At 35.9% G+C, this 20194-nt stretch overlaps 1 protein-coding gene across 7 annotated transcripts in view; it reads right to left on the reverse strand.

The window, feature by feature from the left end:
- Lrrk (Leucine-rich repeat kinase) overlaps window positions 1-20194 on the reverse strand; it is a 297360-nt gene that overhangs the window by 249854 nt on the left and 27312 nt on the right. For all 7 annotated transcript variants that reach the window (XR_013032330.1, XR_013032331.1, XM_076517601.1 and 4 more), the window contains exon 4: window positions 9984-10086. Coding sequence is in view for 4 of the 7 variants with exons in the window: in XM_076517601.1 (XP_076373716.1) it covers window positions 9984-10086 (103 nt within the window). In the remaining 3 variants the exon portion in view is untranslated. The remainder of the gene's footprint in view (window positions 1-9983; window positions 10087-20194) is intronic.

Raw genomic sequence — 20194 nt, forward strand, 5'->3', positions numbered from 1 at the left:
TTTAGCACCATATCTATCTTACCACATAAGCTGGAAATATACAGGAGTTTCTACATGCCGAGGATGTGTTGTTCACCGTTTAGCTAATTATGGCATATATTGAGATTTTTTTACCTAAATATAGTATCATTAAAAAAGACAGTTAAATTGTATTTAGGTCTCACATTTATATTTTAGTTAACTAAGTATTTCTTTGTTTTAAAAATATCATATCTGAATACTTAATGATTTTTATAAGTTTAACTTCTGGCAAGGATTTGGAAAAGTTGTAAATGAGATGGCAAGTATAAACACCATTTTGTTTCAGTAATGTGTTTCTGTGAGGAATCTGCCAAAATACCTAAGTAAAGTCCCACAGGCATGAATGACAAAAGACAAAAAACGTGAAGGAAAATTAAAAATAAACTATTAGCAAAAAAGATAAAGATTGACATCATGCATATAAGAAAAAATATAACTATCAAAGGTTGAAATGTACGTATATATTTCTATTTGTTAATTTTAAAATTTTCATTTCTCTGTATGTTAACGATAGTACATATAGTTATTTAGTTTAGAAAATGAAAATATAAATATTTACATTGAAAAACTTTTGATGTTCATTTATTAGGTTCAAGAGACTACATAAATTAAAATGTGAAAACTGTAAGATGAAAAAAAATCACCCTGCAGGTGAGCTATTAAAAATGCAAGTAAAAATAACCACATTAAGCAACAAATTTATCAGAAACAGTAGAAAAAAATCCAAACTAAATATTTTATTTTTCTGAAACTACAAGGAACATTCTTATTAAATTTTAAACACTTTATACCATAGTTTTATTTTTTAATGAAATATAACAATACAGATGTCACATGCTACCAAAGGGTTATAACTATAAACAAACCCTTCCATCTGCTTGACAAAAGGGAGAACCATGATTCATCATATGATGTATATTTTCTTCCAATGGTCTGAATAGCAGGTAGCAATTTTAATTATTTGCAAAAATGAAGGATTGTGAAAATGTTCTCTGCTACAGGAGCCAGTAGCATGTAGTTTTGCTGCATTCTGCACATGGAAATGCTTACTTCCTAACCACAGTTGAATGTGTCAGTATGAACAATTGTGGTATGCCTACTACTCCTCAAAACAGCATCATGTATAAGATTGTAAACATCCAGCTGAAACAAATGAACACACTATAAATTTGTGTTTTTAATATTGCTTTTTGGAGGTATCAGTAAATACACCTGAAACCATCAGACAGATCTCAGACTTCAAGATACTCCTCTGATTTGCTGTTCTAACACTCCAAACAAGCATACTAGTCACTGTGCACCTGTAATTGTTCATTTCTGATCTGTTCACCTATTAGTTATTTGTAAGAACTGGTCAATCTCATCAATGATTTTAATTGAAAGTGAACTTTATCTGTCATTTAACTTAACATGTTTAATAGTTTTGCCCCACTCCTGGAGAATAACCCCAATACATAAGCACCCACACCATACATCCCTTCTAAAGTTCATTTTACTGTGTTTATGAAGTTTACATATGTAGAACTCACTCCTATATGTTTAATTTGTCTCACAAAACACCATGTTATATAGTTTCATTTATAGGTTGGGTTACAACGATGTTCATTCTACAAGTTTGTATATGAAACAGACAAAATTACACATAACATACAGGTAATTCTCCTTTTCATAAAATCAAAAGTATAAAAAATGTGTTTTGATCACAGTGGAAAGTACACAGTTAATTAACATTCTTTTAAACTGACAATGTATTTCTGATAATACTTACTTCTGCTGAAACCTAGAGCTATTACTTGACCACCAGTGTTTCATCTTTACCCATCTAAGCATTGGACTGATTTTTTTTTTTCTTCCTTGCTTCAATCTTATATATCCCACTCAATCGCCTTGTGATACTCTCTACCAGTATTAATGCACCCTCTATCCTGATAATGTATACAAGCACTTCATTCAAATATGTTTCTCACTTTTTTGAGACTAATACTATTCCAGTCTCTAGCACAAGCTCTTAGGGGGGAGGAAGAGTGTCAATAGAAGCAAGTATTATTGGAAATACATTTTCAATTTGGAAAAATGTTCATTTCCAAAACATACTCATTTTTGCTGTCACTTATAGTTAGAATCCCATTTAGAAAAGGTGGAGGGGTATTGTGAGGGCATTATACATATAAAATGCATCTCCTTACATCAAGGATGTACTAAGATAAAAATAGTATCCAGTAGAAAAACCACACTACATTTACATCAAGTATGCTCTTTACATTCAACTTAGTTCATGTATCAAGGATGGAATACTACATGAATAATTGTCACTATAAGACTGCCACAACTAGTAAGCCAAAGTCCCTTGACTCAACATTGGAATTAAGAGGTCTTGGTCCTTATATCCCACACATTGACAGCTAGGGACTGCAACATTATATTTAGATATACTTTTGATTAGATCCCAACCTGTAGCATGATGTGTTCTGAACCACTGGAATCATGACTCAAAAGTAAGCAACACCAAAGCAGACAAACTTTTACCCTCACCTGAAGAAGCCCAAAAGGCAACTCCCCAAGCTCCGAATGATTGGATTATGTATGCCTTACTCAACCAAAGGAACAAACTCACCTGGTTTAAAATTGTGAACATTGATCCTCACTCCCCAACTGAGTTGACCATGAGCCTTCTGCTTGCCCTCCTGAATTATGAAGAGATTGTGGAACACTGTGCTCAACCACAAACCCAAGATAGGACCACTTAACTTTTAGAATTATGATGAAACAGTGGACCTCTTTCCATGAACAATATACAAAACCAATATTAATCAAAAGAAGGGGCATGCATATCCCAAATCAGATAGCAAACAATCAAATCTAAACCAGTATTGCAAGTAAATTCTTGCAGAGACTGGTGCTACTTCTACTAATATCTGGGGGAAATGCACAAAGAGTCAGGTAGGAGGAACCCCAACATTGCTCTTTTTCTCCTAGAATAGAGGAAATAACTCAAATACTCTGGAGGAAAAGTCTCTGTCCACCAAACCAGTGACTAGAAACCAGGTGTGATAAGGGAATTCCTCGCTCCACAATTAGAACCTGGGGAGGAAGGGGGGGGGTAATTCTCATAGCAGAGCCCTGAGTAACATTGCTCTAAAAATGGTGCAATAGGTGAACCAATATCTCTAAACTATTACAGGCAAATAAACCTTGATTTATTCAATCCAGTGATTCACAGCAACAAACAAAATCCACTTTCGCTTTACTCATGATAGTCCCCGAGTGACAGTCCAGCATAAATGGTAATACCATCTGGTGAGTTTTAGATCATCTTATAAAACATATCATTTCTACAGAGTCTGTTGCAACCAGTAGTGAGTACAGTGAAACTGGCTGCTAGTGCAGAATTGGACTGATAAAAGCACATTTGTCTGGACAGCATTCATCACAGAGAGATCTAGTAAAAAAAAAAAAAAAAGGCAAATAAAAAGCCATGGAAACTAAAAAGAGAAAATATCACCTCCTTATAAATAAGTAGATATGGTCAAAACAGCCAGAGGAGTAGGCAAAAAAAAGCTTCAGAAAAAGAAAAGTGTTTGATCATGTAAATAATGAGAGAGAAAACTACTGAGAGAAGTTCATATATCAGCCTGCATGATGCCCTCCAGTAGGCAATTTAATCGAGCAGCTAAAGACATAGAAATGTGATAAATATGATGAGATGTAACTTGTAGAAGTTTCCTTGCCTGTAAAGAAAGTCTAAAATAGGAAATATTGATCAACTTGTAAAGACATCTTATAATTAGGATAAATCTTAGGATAGTGAAGAATCCATTGAATAAAGAATCAATTGCTAGAACCTTGAAAGGAGTTAGTGTGAACCACTTAGAACCTAAGTGCTCTAATAAAATATGATAAAGATCTGGGTCTGCTCTGTTGTCAAGGTGAGAAACAACTGACAACCAAAATAAGAATTTATCAAATTCCTGGCTCCTAGAGTGTCAGGAAAAAAGGATCTATCAAGGTATAGAAGGAAATAAGTGGATTGATAGAGAGTCCTGTGCACATGAAGTGCAAACAACTACAACCTATGACATCCACATGCCAGCAGAAACAAAAACAACTTTAAGGGAAAGGTGATACTTATTACATGAGGTTAAAAGGCTCAAATGGATGTCAAGGTTAAGGATGCAATACCACCTTAATATTTCCTTTGGGTAATGTAAAAGGCTGTTTGGGATGAAGGACTAAATTATTTGAGAAGGTCAAATTTTTCAAATACTTTCTGATGTTTAGAATATTGAAAAGTAATCCATAAAGCTGCCTTATATAAAGTGACAGTAGATGAAGCTCTACCTTTGTCAAAAGTTAAGGTCAAATTTGGATGAAATGGTTCAATTTCCCTATGAGACACCACTGGCAATAACTGTGCCATTTCTATTTATAAATGGCTATTGTGGGTCTGCAGATAAATTGAGACAAGTACAAGGCAACTTTAGAAGTGAATATCCAATGCTGTGTGTAGGACCACATAACTTCCATACATGAAGTTTGAGCTTGGGAATATCTAGGTGTAAAATGTTAGATTAGGATTGCTTTAACAGAGATGACCAAAGGAGAAAATGGCAGAGGTGGACACTCTTAAAGATACTGTAGAAGAGAAAACCACAGTTGGGCCAGTCAATATGGGGCCACCAACAGTACTCTAACAATTAGTGGAATGAATCATAGTCAGAACTCTGGGTAACAAACAAATGGGAAAGGCATAGAGGTGCAATCCCATCAAAACTTTACTACATGAATCTATTGTCAAAGCACAAGGATAAGGTACTGAATATCAAAATGCCTGCAGATTAAAGTTCCAAAGAATGGGAAATGCAGTGACCATCAACATTTTGAACTGAGAGCAAATCCACAGGAAAACCTCACAAAACAACATCTATTTAGTTAAGTCAAGACAGATGATTTGTTACTAAATTCAGTATCTCCAGAACACGGCACCCCAGGAGAATGATAAGAGTTAGCCCAGTAGAGAATATTCAAATTTTGAAGATTAAGTTTCTGAGAACACATGCCCCCTTGGCAGAAAATACAAGAGACAACTGTATAATTTTAGAAATTAATATGAGAATTCTCCCTTTCATTAAATTGACACCTTGAACAACTGCCTGTTGGACAACAGGAAGTTCTAAAAATATTGATTGTTGAAGAAAGATCAATCTTCCATCAATAAACCCTGGAATTCCTGACTGATGAAGTATGTATCCCATTCCTGAAGTGAGGAATCTCTGAAAAGATTGATATTGGGACATTGGTCAGTATAGAAACACAAGCTGATCCAGCCACCACTTGAGATCGAAGATGGTATACTCTTGATTAAGAAAACTGAATGATACAGTGGATCGCAGTTCATGATCCATTGGTCATACAGCAAACACTGAAGGGACTGCATGTGTACTCATCCCAAAGAAATCAGAGTTTTGAGGAATGCCCACATCCCTAAAAGAAAGAGAACTATCTGTTTAGTAGGAGAAGGAGACATGAGAAAGAGCCTGACTGCTCATTCCATCGCCTGAAGTTAGATGGGAGTTAGCTGAGCCCAGCTTAAACAATTCTTGGGAAAGACATCCAGATGGACAACATGTTGAGTTTGCAAGAAAATGGATTTCTTAGCTCTTACATGAAAAGCAGCCTTGGTGGCTTCTAAAAGAATAATCTGGGTATTTCATTCCACCACCTGACAAGAAGATGCAAGAAGTAACCAGTCATCCATACAATTCTGTGGACACAGGCCCAAATCATTATTGTTCATACAAAATAGCTCATACAGAAGCCCTGCAGAAAACATATGGTGCATATACCAGGTCAAACGAGAGAAATCTTATTCCTTGTAGACAAAACATAGATAGTGACAGGATGATTTCTCTATGGAAATATGGAGATCATTGGCAACACTGAACTTCATCATCTACAGATGTGGTGAAAAATCTCAATGTAGGTTAACAAAGTACTCCATTGTGTACTTCAAAAGATGTAAAAACTAAATGAGAATAGCAAGACTGATGACTAGCCACCAATTTTCTTTATTTTTGGTTACAACATATAAATGGGGAATAAACTCCTGAAGAAATGAGGTCAACTTTCTCCACTACCACTTGAATAATAACTATGGTAGCTTTGGAACAAAGATCCACACTCTACGAATCTGTCGGAGGTGAATATACCACTGGTTGGGAGGATAACAGAAATAGAAATGAGAACTGAGCAACCCCAATGTCAGAACCAAAAGAACCCTGTAATATGTGGTGAAGGAATTCTGAGCATCAAGAAAATATTACAACATCACTCCTACAGACCCCACCCACATGGGGTAATCACCAACCCTGTTAGAAAGAGTCTGCTTGAGCTTAGTAGCCTTGACGATAAGGACAGAATCTATTTCAGTACCAACAGATCAAAGAACAAAAGCCAGAGGTTGGGATACACAAAGGGCAGTCATACCATGTCTTTCAGCAGGAGGCAAAGAAAGTCTAGTGGCAAAAAACGTCAAGGAAGAATGCAAACAAACAATATCAATTCATGATTTCAATGCCTCTGAAACACGTAAAAATCAACAGATTAAGAAAAGGTGCCCCACATAACTTACTGAGGGTTACTGTAAGTACACTAACTCTCTCCAACAAGACATTTCTACCCAATAAATCCCAATAGCATAAACAAGCCATAAAATCAAAAAAGAACAAAATTTGACAATCTTATCAAAGTAAAATTCAACTAACAATCCAGTTTATCCTCAAATTGATGCAAGGAATGCTGATAGGCTTTCGACAAAATATGGAAGGAAGATAAATATCTTAGAACAGTAGTGAGGGTCAAACAAATCTGAGAAAATTGTGATCTGTTTAAAGTAATCACAGGGTTCTCTCTAGAACCCCACATATCCAAAGAAGTATCAAGCCTCTGAGAATTTAAATATACCTACACCTGGTGGTGGTAAGCCAAAAGATAATGTTCAGACAAATGTGGGGGACAAAATATAACTATCCCATCAAGTAATTGAGTAGTAAATCTTCCAACATAGCAACATTGGATCAGGTGAAGGAAAAACAGCCTAAGATGTCACTCTCATACTTTTAAGCCATCAAGGAAGGAATAAACTGAAAGACAACTGAAAAAAAACTTGAAAATCTCACTAACCCAATAGACTAACTGAAAAAAATGGAGCAGAAATTGGCTAATCCAAACTGGCTTCATGATAAACCAACCTTGTAAATAAAGGTGTCAGAAAAAGAGTCAGTATTCTTTCCAGACTGTTTTGGATCATCAAAAAAGAAGTCTCAGAACTCTTTGGAGAGACATCCCCAGACTAAATACATTGCTGGCCAAAATCTTAAGGCCAATGAACATAAAGAAAAAATATGCATTTTGCATTGTTAGACTCAACCACTTATTTGAGTAGAGCTTCGAAAGATGAAAATAAGAAAAAGGAAAATGAAAATAAAAAACTTTTTTAGCATTTAATAGGGAAAATGTGAACACTATGAAATTAGCCTAAATACTAGCTGGTCAAAAGTTTAAGACCATACTGAAACGAAGCACTAATCAGTAAACACGTAATGAAATTTAGTCATTTGTGTTCAACCAGTAGTGTTATCAACATCTCCCACTGACATCTCCTGAATTACATTAGGTAAAAACATGGCAAAGGCTAAAAGTTGACAGAGTTTGAATGTGGCAGAATTGTCTAGCTACAAAAGCAAGGTCTCTCTCAACGTGCCATAGCTGGTGAGATTGGGCGTAGTATAACAGCTGTTGCAAATTTCCTAAAAGACCATGAGGGATATGCAACATGAATTTTAAGTGGTTGGCCCAAGAAAATTTCACTGGCATTGAGCAGGAGAATTTGATGAATTGTCCAGCAACACACCAGCCTATTGTCGAACCAGATTAAGGCCCTTATGGATGCAGAATGCAGCTCAAGAATGATAAGACGGCATCTATGAGAGAAAGGCTTTAAAAACCGTAAACGTTTTCAAAGGCCACGCCTCCTTCCACACCAAGAAACAGCTCAATTAAACTTTGCTGAGAAGCACTAAACATGGGACATAAAGTGGATGAAGGTTTTGTTCTCTGATGAGAAAAAATTTAACGTGGATGGTCCAGATGGCTTCCAACGTTACTGGAATGATAAGGATATACCACTGGAAACATTTTCTACATGACTCAGTGGAGGAGGTTCCATCATGATCAGAGGTGCCTTCTCCTTCCATGGAACAATGGAGTTTCAGGTTATTCAGGGGCATCAAACAGCAGCTGGCTACACTGGCATGTTGGAGAGAGCATCCTTACTGACTGAAGGCCAACTCTTGTGTGGAAATGACTGGATCTTTCAGCAGGACAATGCTGCAATCCACAATGCCTGTAGGACAAAGAACTTTTTCATGGCAAATAATGCAATTCTTTTGGACCATCCACCATGTTCACCCAAACTGAACCCCATTGAAAATGTTTCGGGGTAGATGGCAAGGAAGTTATAGAAATGGATATCAGTGCATGAACTTTGTGAAGCCATCTTCACCACTTGAAATAATATTCCAGTAAGCCTTCTACAAACATTTATATCAATCATGCCAAAGCGAATTTTTGAAGTTATTTGCAATGACAGCCGTCCAACTCACTACTGAGACCTCTTGTTGAGCATTTCATACCCTATTGAGGACTTCTCTTTGGTATGGTCTTAAACTTTTGACCAGCTGGTATTTAGGCTAATTTTATGGTGTTTACAGTTTCCCTACTAAATGCTAAAAGGTTTTTGGTCTTTTTCCCTTTCCTTATTTTCATCTTTCAAAGCTCTACTCAAATAAGTGGTTGAGTCTAACAATGTAAAATGCACATTTTTTCTTCATGTTCATTGGCCTTAAGATTTTGGCCAACAGTGTATGTCTCCATCTCAAACGGAATCAGATCACAGACAGTCCCAACTGAGAGTGACCCCTCCCTCCCTGAACTTTGAGAGATGCTAAATAACAGAGATAGAACAGAGGGGATCGATTAACCTTCATGCTAAAAACAGTAACCTGTGAATTCACTCTTGATAATGACATATTGTAAATTCGTTTTTAAAATAATTATTAAATATAATGTATACGAAAGCCACTAGGCAATACAAACATCACAATCAAAAACATTAATTATCACCACACTTCTCTAAAGAAACCCATGTCTGAACACTTCGTTGAGAAAAGGTGATAAAATTATCTGAATGAGGAACTTACATGCAGTACCAGGAATAGAGGGCACAATGATGTAAGTGAAAAGCATAATGAGACTAATATCACCAATGGCAAGTGAGTTGAGTATAACAATCTGTAGCAAGCACACAAAAAAAAAATCAATCCAATGCTTAAATGAGCAGGGTTGAAACCACAGTGGCTGAGTAATAGTTGTAAATGGCAGAAGAGGTAAAGTACGTTTTGGAGGAGAGAATGTTATCAACATATATGTTACTAAAGAAGATAGGAAGAAGACTTGTTATACAAAAAAAGCCCTTAAAATCCCATATAAATATACACTGCAAATGCATATATTTATGCATAAAAATAAACCACCACTAAACAAAATACAAGGAACTCATCCTGTGACACAAATAAATGCAAGGTACCTTTCTGGTACAACTGTTTAAACTTAAAAAGAATATAAAAATAGCATGAACAGAACACCTTCATGTGAAATTCTTACCAGTATATTAAAAGCAAGACAAATCTGTACTGCCACAATAAAAATTACTTCAAGTTTTGTGGCCATTCATGTAGATTAAGATTAGCAGGATTATAATGTCACCTCAACATTTCATCTCACTGAAGTAAGACTCTGGTAATCTACTAACTTTAAATTACACAGAAGTGATATACAAATATATTACAAATTTGAAGTTCACATGAACAAGTTTTAGTTATTTAAATGATAAAACTAACACAAACCTCCTGCTTGTAAAAGTATTCTTGCACATGTTTCAGTCTCATTTGTAGCTGCAGCATGTAAAGCTGTCCGGCCAAATATGTCAGTTGCATCTAAATGTTGCACCTGAAATAATCACAAAAATAACACACATGCAGTACAACTTAACATAATCCAAAGTTTTTCTCATTGCATAAAATGTCATTACAGTTACTGCTATTAAAAATGAATAGTACTGATTCACAATATTTTGGTCATTTCTAAACATTTGATTTGAATTAACAAAATATGATTTTTCTATTTCTCCAGAAATAAAAAAAGGAAGGTTGTAACACACATTTGTAAATGTAAAAACATTAAATGCATAACTGTAAATACCGTTACCAATATCTACCAACAGGCCCTGCAAGAAAGAACTTAAAAAAACCTGGAAAGTGACTATTTTACAAGCTACACTTTCACAAGTGTGGAAGAAACAAACATTTTTATAGTTAGTGTCAAGATGTTTATAACAGAGACAATCTTTTATCTCTTTTAGAATGTTAGAAACCTTGAATATAATGAGGATAAAGTAATTTTAATTTGTAAGATCAATATTTGTGTGGAATTCAAATCATAAAATTCTTCAATTTTAAAGAAGCATAAATCAGTCTGTAAATTGTTCCTCAGGTAAAAGGTAAAAACAGAATAGAAAATAAAGGTAAGAAAGTGTGTATTTATTAGACACATACAAGGTTAATATTCAATAGTCAATTAAAACTAGACAAAATCGAAAGGTTAGTTGGTTGATTTGGTATTTTATGGCACAAAGCAGCTAAGCCATCTGTGCCAAACATCCATTAAAAGGTTAAAATAAAGTAAATTTAGTAAATTTCATAAAATAAAATTGAGGTAAACCAAAGTTAACAAAAACATTGCATAAAACCAATGATTACATTTAGTTTACATAGTTAAGAAAAAAAACTACAGTAATACAACATGTAAAGAACTTTCTGTAGCATAATTGTAATTATCATAACTCACCAGGAAGACTAATGGGTAAGTTCAAAAACCACTGTCAGTCACCTAAAGTTGGCCTTTCCAGTCCTGGTTCCAAGTTAGTTGACATTATGACCATTTTCAAAAAGTAATAAAAGTTTTAAAAGACTTGAAGCAAAATTTTAATTACAACTCAAATTCAGGTAGTTCAAACAGCAGCATTAGTCACCTGAAGTTGGCCTTTCCAGTCAAGATTTCAAGTTATTTGACATAACAGCCATTTTCTAATTTCAAATCGAACCAGATGGACTTTGATTCTTAAAAGGGAAATCACATTAAAAAGACTTAATGTATAAATTAAAAAAACTTAAATAGCATTAAAAAGATGAATGGCTTTTAAAAAACCAAAAACATTTCCAAGGTGGATAGTGTCATCATCACCAATAACACTGTCTAATGTTATGGATAAACCAAGGGACAGAACACTTTAAAATGGTGCCATTGTTGAGAGTCATAACAACAGCAAGACAGTGAAATGTTCTTATTGTGACCTGAGTGTTACACAGACAACACATTGGTGCATCGGTCCCAAATTAAAGAAAACAATGAATAAAAAGCTGTGACCAATGTGTAGTCTAGTTAGAACAACTTCCTCTTTCCAATCCTTATGGAAGCAAGATGGCCAAAGTCCAATACAGGGTTTAATTTGGAAAAGCTTGTTTTTATGTTACTCACTCCAAGTTGACTGCTGACTGGAACTGAGCCAAGCCTTAAATACAGGACCATAGTCCATGTATGGAACAGGCAGAGGTGATAGTGCTAGAGCAGATAAATTTAGCTGCAGTGTCAGTGAGCTCATTCCTGCAAATACCAACATGGCCCAATATCCAGAAAAACTGGATAGAAGTAGATGTTAAAGAGAAATGGGCAAGTCAGTTTTCAATATCAGCGAGAACAGGGTGTGAACCAACGTGAAGTGATTCCAGGGCCAGTAGAGAACTAAGGGAGTCAGAATAAATAGTGCAGTTTGAAAATTGCTTATCTTCTATGTGATTCAAAACAAGAGAAATGGCATACAGTTCAGCAGTGAACAAAGAAGCTGTAGAGGGGATTCTGCGCACAACCACCGAACCACAACAAACCACAGCATAGCCCACACCGTCACCTGATTTCAAACCATCTGTATAAATAGGAATGGAAAGACAAATCAAAAGATGTTCAGCAAATAACAGACAGTATTTTAAATTGGAGGTGTCTGCTTTTCTCAGATGACTTAAAGATAGGTTTCATTTGGGGACTGTAAGAATCCATGGTCGAATGGGCTGTCCAGAGGATACAACAATGTTACCCAAGGATAGACCCAATTCATCCAACTTCTCCTAGATACAAAGGTCAAAAGGAGCAATGGCAGATCATCTGTTCTGAAAAAGTATGGCCCACCAAGAAAGAAAAAACAGCCCTAGGTGGGATGCTTTGGTAAGAAACGAAGTTTCAAAGCATACAGTAAAGACAGTTGCAAATGGCAGAGGTGCAAAGAAGGTTCATGAGACTATGGACAAGCTCTGAACTGGGAAAGTGTGGAAAGCTGCAGTGCAGAGCCAAAGACCTTGATGATGAATGGGGTCCAGCTTCTTTAAGGCCAAGGTTTTGGCAGAGCCATAGACCAGTGATCCATAATCAAGTTTTGATCAAATAATAGCATGATATATCTTTAGCATAGAACATCAATATGCTCCCCAAGTGGTGGAAGAGAGGACATGGAAGATGTTCAGTGCTCTTGTACATTTGACCCATAGCTGCTTGATGTGTGGTGTAAAGGTCAGCTTACGGTTAAAGATAAATCCCAAGAACTTTGTCTAAGGGACCACAGGCAGCACAACTTCACCAATATGGAGTTCAGGATCAGGGTGAATACCCCGTTGGCAGCAAAAGTGCATGCAAGTGGTTTTAGAGAGAGAGAAGTTAAAGCTGTTTGATGTGGTCCACTTCAGTAAACAATTGAGGGCAGTCTGTAGCTGCCACTCAATATACCTTATGTTCGACGACTGACATGAGATGTGAAAGTCATCGGAATAGAACCATTTGTTACAGTAAGAGGGATTTGTTTAGGTGATGACATTAATCTTCATACTGAAAAGTGTGGCACTCAAAACATCCGAACAATGTCAAACCCACATGACCTCAGAATCTCCTGTCCATTAAAAAAGTTTTAATAAAATGGGGAAATGGGCACATAACCCATGTATATGGAGGTCTCGCAAAATGCCATACCTCCATGTTTTATCATAAGCTTTCTCAATGTCAAAGAATATTGATACAAGATGTCATTTGAGAAAGGCTTTTCTGATTGGCGTTTTAAGTCAAAGCAGGTGATCCATGGTGGAGCTCTGTCGTCGGAAACCACACTGGGTGGGCGAGAGGAGGTTATTTGATTCGAGGAACCAAACAAGACAAGCATTAACCATCCTCTCTAAGGTCTTACAGAGACAGCTCAAAGACAATTGGACAGTAGTTTGAAGGAATCTTGGGATCTTTCCCAGGCTTAGAGAAAAGTAGGGCAATAGCCTGGTGCCAGGCATCAGGAAAAACATTCTCCTGTCAGATCTGGTTAAAAACAATCAGAAGAATAACATGAGTAGCAGGAGATAGATGGTTTGTATCTGTACATCATCAGGTCCAACTGATGAAGTACCAGTTTGAGTTCCACTAGTGCAAAGGGACAATTAGTCATAGAGACAATCATCTCGAAAGGAAAGGGGTGACTACTCTGCCCAAGTCTTAATAGCTAAGAAGGTGGAAGAAAAAGCAGAAGTGCCAGATACCCGGCAAAATCTTTAACCTAGAGTATCAGCGATGCTCCTGGTATCAGCTACTACCTTGTCATCAGAGAGCAAGATTGAAAGGGGGACAGAATTATATTGCTTATTGACCTTTCAGATCTTGTCCCATATGACTTTGGAACTGGTGGTAGAAGATATGCCAGGTGTGAACTTAATCCAAGATTCCTTCTGGTTTTGACGTCTTACCCACAGAGCATGTGCATGGGCCCACTGAAAAGCAATGCTGTTCGAGAGTGTGGGATATCCCAGGCCCATTTTTGAGCCTTCTGCAGTAGGCAGAATTCCATCATGGACGAGGATATAGTGGAAAATGTGTCAAGGTTTCAAGAATACTTTGAGCAGCAGCTTGTATAATATAGTCAGTTTCTGCTGCCACACAGTCATCTCTTGATGGCTTGCAGACAATGGCAGTATCAAGTTCTGCAAGAGCAGTGAAACTGAGCCAGTTTGCTTGTTTCAGCTTCTACCAGGGCCCGCAAATTTAGAGGAAAATAATCACTGCCTCTTGAATTATTGTCAACCCTCAATGAAAAATGGGAGAATAATGAAGGGGAGCAAATTGAGAGATCAATAGCAGTAAAAAGCTGACTTGGTGTATGGAAATAAGTAGAACCAGTACTGAAAAGAAAGAGGTTGTGGTCAGAGAGCATACACTCTGCAGAGCAACCCCTCCTATCAATATCAGCACTTTCCCAGAGGGGATGATGTCCATTAAAGTCCCTCAGAATGATAAAGGGCAACAGCAACTGTTCAATGAGAGCATCAAGGTCTGCTTGATTATATGTCTCTCCAGACAACATGTAGAGAGAGCAAACAGTGATGGCATGTCCCAAGAAAACACAGATTGCTACGACCTCCAAGGGTTGTCGAGTGGCAAAGACAGCACTCATCCACAACACAGCCTGTCATTTCTGTAAAGAGAAAGCTGCTGAAAGGTGACTGTATCAGTAGGTTTCAGAAATGTTTCCTGTAAGGAATAACATACAGGATTGTAGGAAGCAATCAGTGTTTAGATGTAATCCAGATTAGAACGTGCACCTCAACAGTTCCATTGTATCAAGGTGGCCATTTTTATTTGTGTAGGCAAAGTGATTGAAGAACCCTTCTGTTTATGACCACATCTTTTTCCCTTACTGTCCTTATCTGAGTAAGGTCTATCAACTTCCATGGATCCTGCCCTGGGTCGACTGGGCAGGTCTTTGTTGTTAGAAGGGAATTCCAGTGACTGAGATGTGAAGGAATGATTGATTTGCATCTTGGGGTGGGAGAAGATGTATCTGAGGAAATACCTGTACCTGGAATGAAAAGATGTGGATCTTGGAGCGTATGTAAGGGACAGAAATGGGTGTTGAAGTTGATTCATTAATTTTTTAACTATGGAGGTCAAAAGACTTTTCATCTGTTTGGAGAACAATTCTTTTGGAGACACAGAGAGAGCTGTCTACACTCCCACTGTAGTTGTGGAATGAAGTGCAGCAGCATATGTCTGAGATGAGGTGGTGAACAGCAATTTTTGAGCCTTGGGATAAGTAATATTATAAACCATTTTAAATCGCTGTACCTCTTTTTCTTTTTCTAGGGCAAGAATGAAAGTAGGACAGGTGAGAGCCACTGCAATTGATGCAACAAGGTTCTGTTTCACATTTGTTGGCATCATGGTCCTTGTCACTGCAATGAGCAAATGTCAAGGAACCACGATATGACATCTTCAAGTGACCAAATCGCTGACACTGGAAAATCAGAGAGGGTTTGGAATGTATGGCCATACTCTGCAATTAAGATAACCTGCCTTGATGGTGGCAGTCAGACATGGTGGCATGAATGTAAAAATTAATTCAAAGTAGCATGAGGTGTAACCTCAATAAGTATATCCCCAATAATCTTTGAATGCAAGAGGAGTTCACTGTGTTGAGAGGTGGATGTTTCCACCAATATGTCATCAGATTGAAGCTTCTTCACTGATTTTGGAGAGCCAGCAAGACCCTCTAGTCCCTTCTGAATGAAAAAAGGAGACATTTGCCCTAATAGTTTATCTGAAAGTGAATGCAATATAAAAACAGGTGGTACAGATGGTGAGGATTCATGCTCAGAATGTTCAAGACGTGGGTGTTTACCTATAGACTGTTTTTTCACTATTTTATTAAGATTTTTAATTGGAGTATCCATAATAAAGAAAGAGAAATTTCGGTGCCCACTGACCTCACCCACAATGGAGCCCTACGAGGGGACAGCACTACAATGTCAAACAAAGACACTGCAGCAACGCCAGAGTTTCGTGAGCACTATATCCAAACACCAGCATCAGATACAATGTCCACAACACCTGTTAAGAACATCCAACACTGGTACTTGGTTGACCCTAGCCCGAGTGGACCAGCCGATTGACTCAAGGAAGGCCACCCATCTACAGGAATTCAAGGCCAACATGGTGTGTTAGGGTTGGATCCCTCAACCACCAGGATCCTCTCCTCCCCTTCATTAGTTGCTATATACAGTAAGCCCGTGGGTAAATGTTTACATCCTGGAGGAGGTAAACTGAAAGAACAGAACACTCCCTGGGAAGTCCCCTCACCACATTCAGGAATCCACACTGAGAAGGGAAACAAGGGTGCATTTTATATCCCACATTATAGCTTATACCCTGGAAATCCTTTTAATATGTGTAGCAATTTTTGTTTATTTTGGGGGGGGTTGTTTTTGGTTTTAGATAATATTAATACTGATAAAGTCAGATTAGTTAAAACCAGAATGAAGGGTGGTGTTAAAAACAGCAAATCCAAACCTCTGATGAATTACATTAGTTTGTTATCACCAAAATCAAGCTGAAACAAAAATAAAAAAATGCTGTAATAACTGAAAAGATCCCAGTGTACAAGCTATAATGGGGGATATAAAATGTACCCTAGCTTTTGGAGGTGACTGAAGAAATTGGACCCACATCACTGAGGACATACACTGTCTAGCAGTCATAATCTCTATTCATCAGTTATGAATAAAGAAATAAAATAAAGTGGAGAAATAGCAATAGAAACTGAAATCAAATTAATAGATAGAGGAAAAGAAATTAGTAGAGCAAGAGGTGGGTGCTCAAGCCCACAAAGTTCCACATTTATATTGCCCTTCACTGCCTGCAGACAATTGTGAGAACGTGACTGCTCTCCAAAGTAAAGAAGAAAAAATAAATATAAAAAACTACCACTTTTGGATAAGTAAGTTAGATAAACTAAAGTAAACAAAGTTACCTTTTGAATGGTAGTTTATTTAACTTACTTACCCCCAAATAGCAGTACCTCATTTTTACTTATTCTTTACTTTTCCTCCTCCTTTACTTTGGAAAGCAGTCACCCTCCAACAACTATCTTCAAGCAACGAATGGTGATATAGATGTGGAAGGTTGTAGGCTTGAGCACCCACATCTCATTCTCCTAATTTCTTTTTTCTATATCTATCATTTTTAATTTATATTGCTATTCCTCTAATTAATTTAATTTCTTTATGTGAAACCAACAAATGGAGGTTAAGACTAATAGATGGTGCATCTCCACTGCAATGTGGGTCCTACTTCTTCACTCACCTCCCAAACCTTGGGTACATTTTACATCTCACATTATAGCTTTTATGCTGAGATCAATTAGTGCAGTGCTTATTTTTGTTTTGGATAGTTTTTGGTGATAACAAACATATATACATATATAAAGAAATGCACAAAAAATGGGTGATTTATTGTTGAATGTAAATAAACTTTTTTTTTATTAAACTTTATAGTTAACAGGTTCATGAAATTGAGAGATATTTAAACATAATATATACAAAAAAACAAAGATAACCACTATTTATTATCACAAAAATGACTGATAAATATAATAAATGACATTCCTAAACTGTACAACTAGGATATAAAAAATTTGGTTACATTAAAATAAAGCACAAGTGAAATATCCAAATATACAGTAATATTTCAACAAACAATGAAAGTCAGTTCATTGTTAATACTCTCTTTCATTCTCTGAAGTGTCTGTGAAGTCATTTACTGTGTACCCATGAGCTTATCCATTTGGTTTGCATACAGGACTATGGAAAAGTTAGGAAATAAGTTACAAAAGATAATTAGGCTATCAGAAATTATGAAAAATAAGGATTTCTTTTATAAAAAACCTAAGAATTGTAACTGGCTATTTCAAAGGAGAGAAATGTATGTTTTGTTATTGCTGGTGACTATGGGAACAAAGAACTCATGCTTTCATCAGTCTTCACTTAAGAGAATATTTACTGCATTCCTGATCCTGCAAAATTGTTTTATGAAAAAGTTACTCATCCTGAGATGATTAGATAAAGTATTGAAGAAAAGACAAGTAAAAACAAATAACAAAATCTACAAGTTTGTGCTGTTTTTATGTTTTTTATTGTTTTTTTGCAGAGGGTTGGTTTGTTAGAAATTAAATGTGCAAAACTACACTAAGTATGTCAATGATTTATGTCTTTGTAAACTGTACTGATTGATTCTTCACGATGGAAACAGTCTAAAAATAACAATAAAAATGGCTGATGCGAAAATTCTCAAACATTTTGATAAGTATTGAGTTTAAGAGAGCATATCCACAGAGGGTGTTTTTAAAAACTCAAATTAAAGCAGATCAAAGCCTTAGCTGCCAGAAAATTAGATCTAACTTCTCAAAGAAAGTATATTAATCAGTAAAAATCACAAGTTTTTAACAACTGACATTACTTACAGCTAATATTACTTTAATTCACCCTGCCTTCTGCCTATCAGTTCTGTTTGGTTAATTTTTCTTCTTTCAGCCTCCTCATTTTATATATGCTTAATATGTTTGGACTTGTATCTTGTCACCTTGTTATTGCATTTTTTGAAAATTCTATGCATGTGTGATTTGTTAAAATAAATGTTATTCATTGTATCAGTCATCACTTTTCATTTTAAAAACCTTAGGTCTAGCTAGAGACAATGAAGAAGATGCTATAATTTTAAAGCACTTAAAATTTAGTTTGATGAAGAAACACAGAGCCAATGGTATTTAATTACAAAAGTTGCAAGGATATAAATGTTTATCATAATATAAATGACATAAATTTAAGATAAAAATCCTCTTACCTGATTTCAATGAAGTAAAGGATGTTGGAGTATTGGTTAATGTACATCTTAGGTCTACATAATGTAAGTAGTATAGTCAATAATTCAGAATTTTATACATAGGATGATTGACTGGGATTCTAAGGTGGTTATGTTTCCTTTTGTAAGTTGCTCGTTAGGCTTTGTGTGTGTTTTTGGTACTCTATGCAAGACTTTCCATTCAGCTGTGGAAAAGGATCCAGAGGAAGTCTTTGAAGAAGATTTTGGGGTTGATATTGTGTTGTCTTCTGAAAAAAGACTGATATCTCTTTAACTTGTTATCTCTTAAGAAGAGTCAGGATTGATGATGGTGAAGTATTTATAATTATTAAACAACTTGATAAGCATCTGGTACAAGTTTGTTTTTTGGTTTTCTTTAAAGCTGAATTACAAGTGGAGTAAGAGAAAAAGGCATAATTTAAGATACAGTAGAATCAGACATTTCATTTCAGGCAATTTGGGGATAAAGGCTGGATATAATGATAAGTGAACGTGTTTATTTACTTAAGGAGACTGGAAATGGGGACATCTTTGATAGCCAAAAAAACTTCTCACTGTCCCATATATTATTTAAATACTATACTATTCAAAGATGTATTTGATAAGCCTAAATTTAAAGCATTAAACAGACCACACTACTCTGATAATCAAGCATAATTTAAATGATGTATTTTTAAGTAAACATTTGAAGGTTACGAGAAATTACAGAAAATCATTAATTCATTCTATTGTATACTAATTAGACCTAATATGAAATACCATATGGTATTACAAGTATGTGTAGTTTCAATCACCTTGTTTATGAAATGGTGTTTAGTTCTTGAAGAGAATTCAGGGTAGTTCTACATATGAAGGAATAAGGTGATTTCTTAAACCCTCTCTTGCAGTAAGAACTCAAGTAGAATACATAAGTAGTGCTTGAAAGATTTTTACATATCCTGATGATTTTTTCATAAAAAACATTTGCATGAAGTAAAATTAAACAACACAAGTTTGAAATAATGCAAACTCAGAAATCTCTCTCATTAAGGCAGTATTTCATAAGACCAACTTATGAAACTGTTTTCCTTTGTGTGATAGAAGTTTCAATATTAAAAGAGTGCAATGGTAGTAGAAAATGGGCAGCCTAGATAAGCCAAATGACTCCTTCTCATCTATTAAAAATTAAACAAATCTTGGTCTTAAAATCCAATATTCACATACATATTTTGTAACCTTAGATTGATTATGTCTTTTTTTTAAATAATAGAAACTGTAATTTTATGCTAAAATGGATAGTAATGACCAT

Source organism: Tachypleus tridentatus, chromosome 8, assembly GCF_004210375.1.
Source record: "Tachypleus tridentatus isolate NWPU-2018 chromosome 8, ASM421037v1, whole genome shotgun sequence".
NCBI lineage: Eukaryota > Metazoa > Arthropoda > Merostomata > Xiphosura > Limulidae > Tachypleus > Tachypleus tridentatus.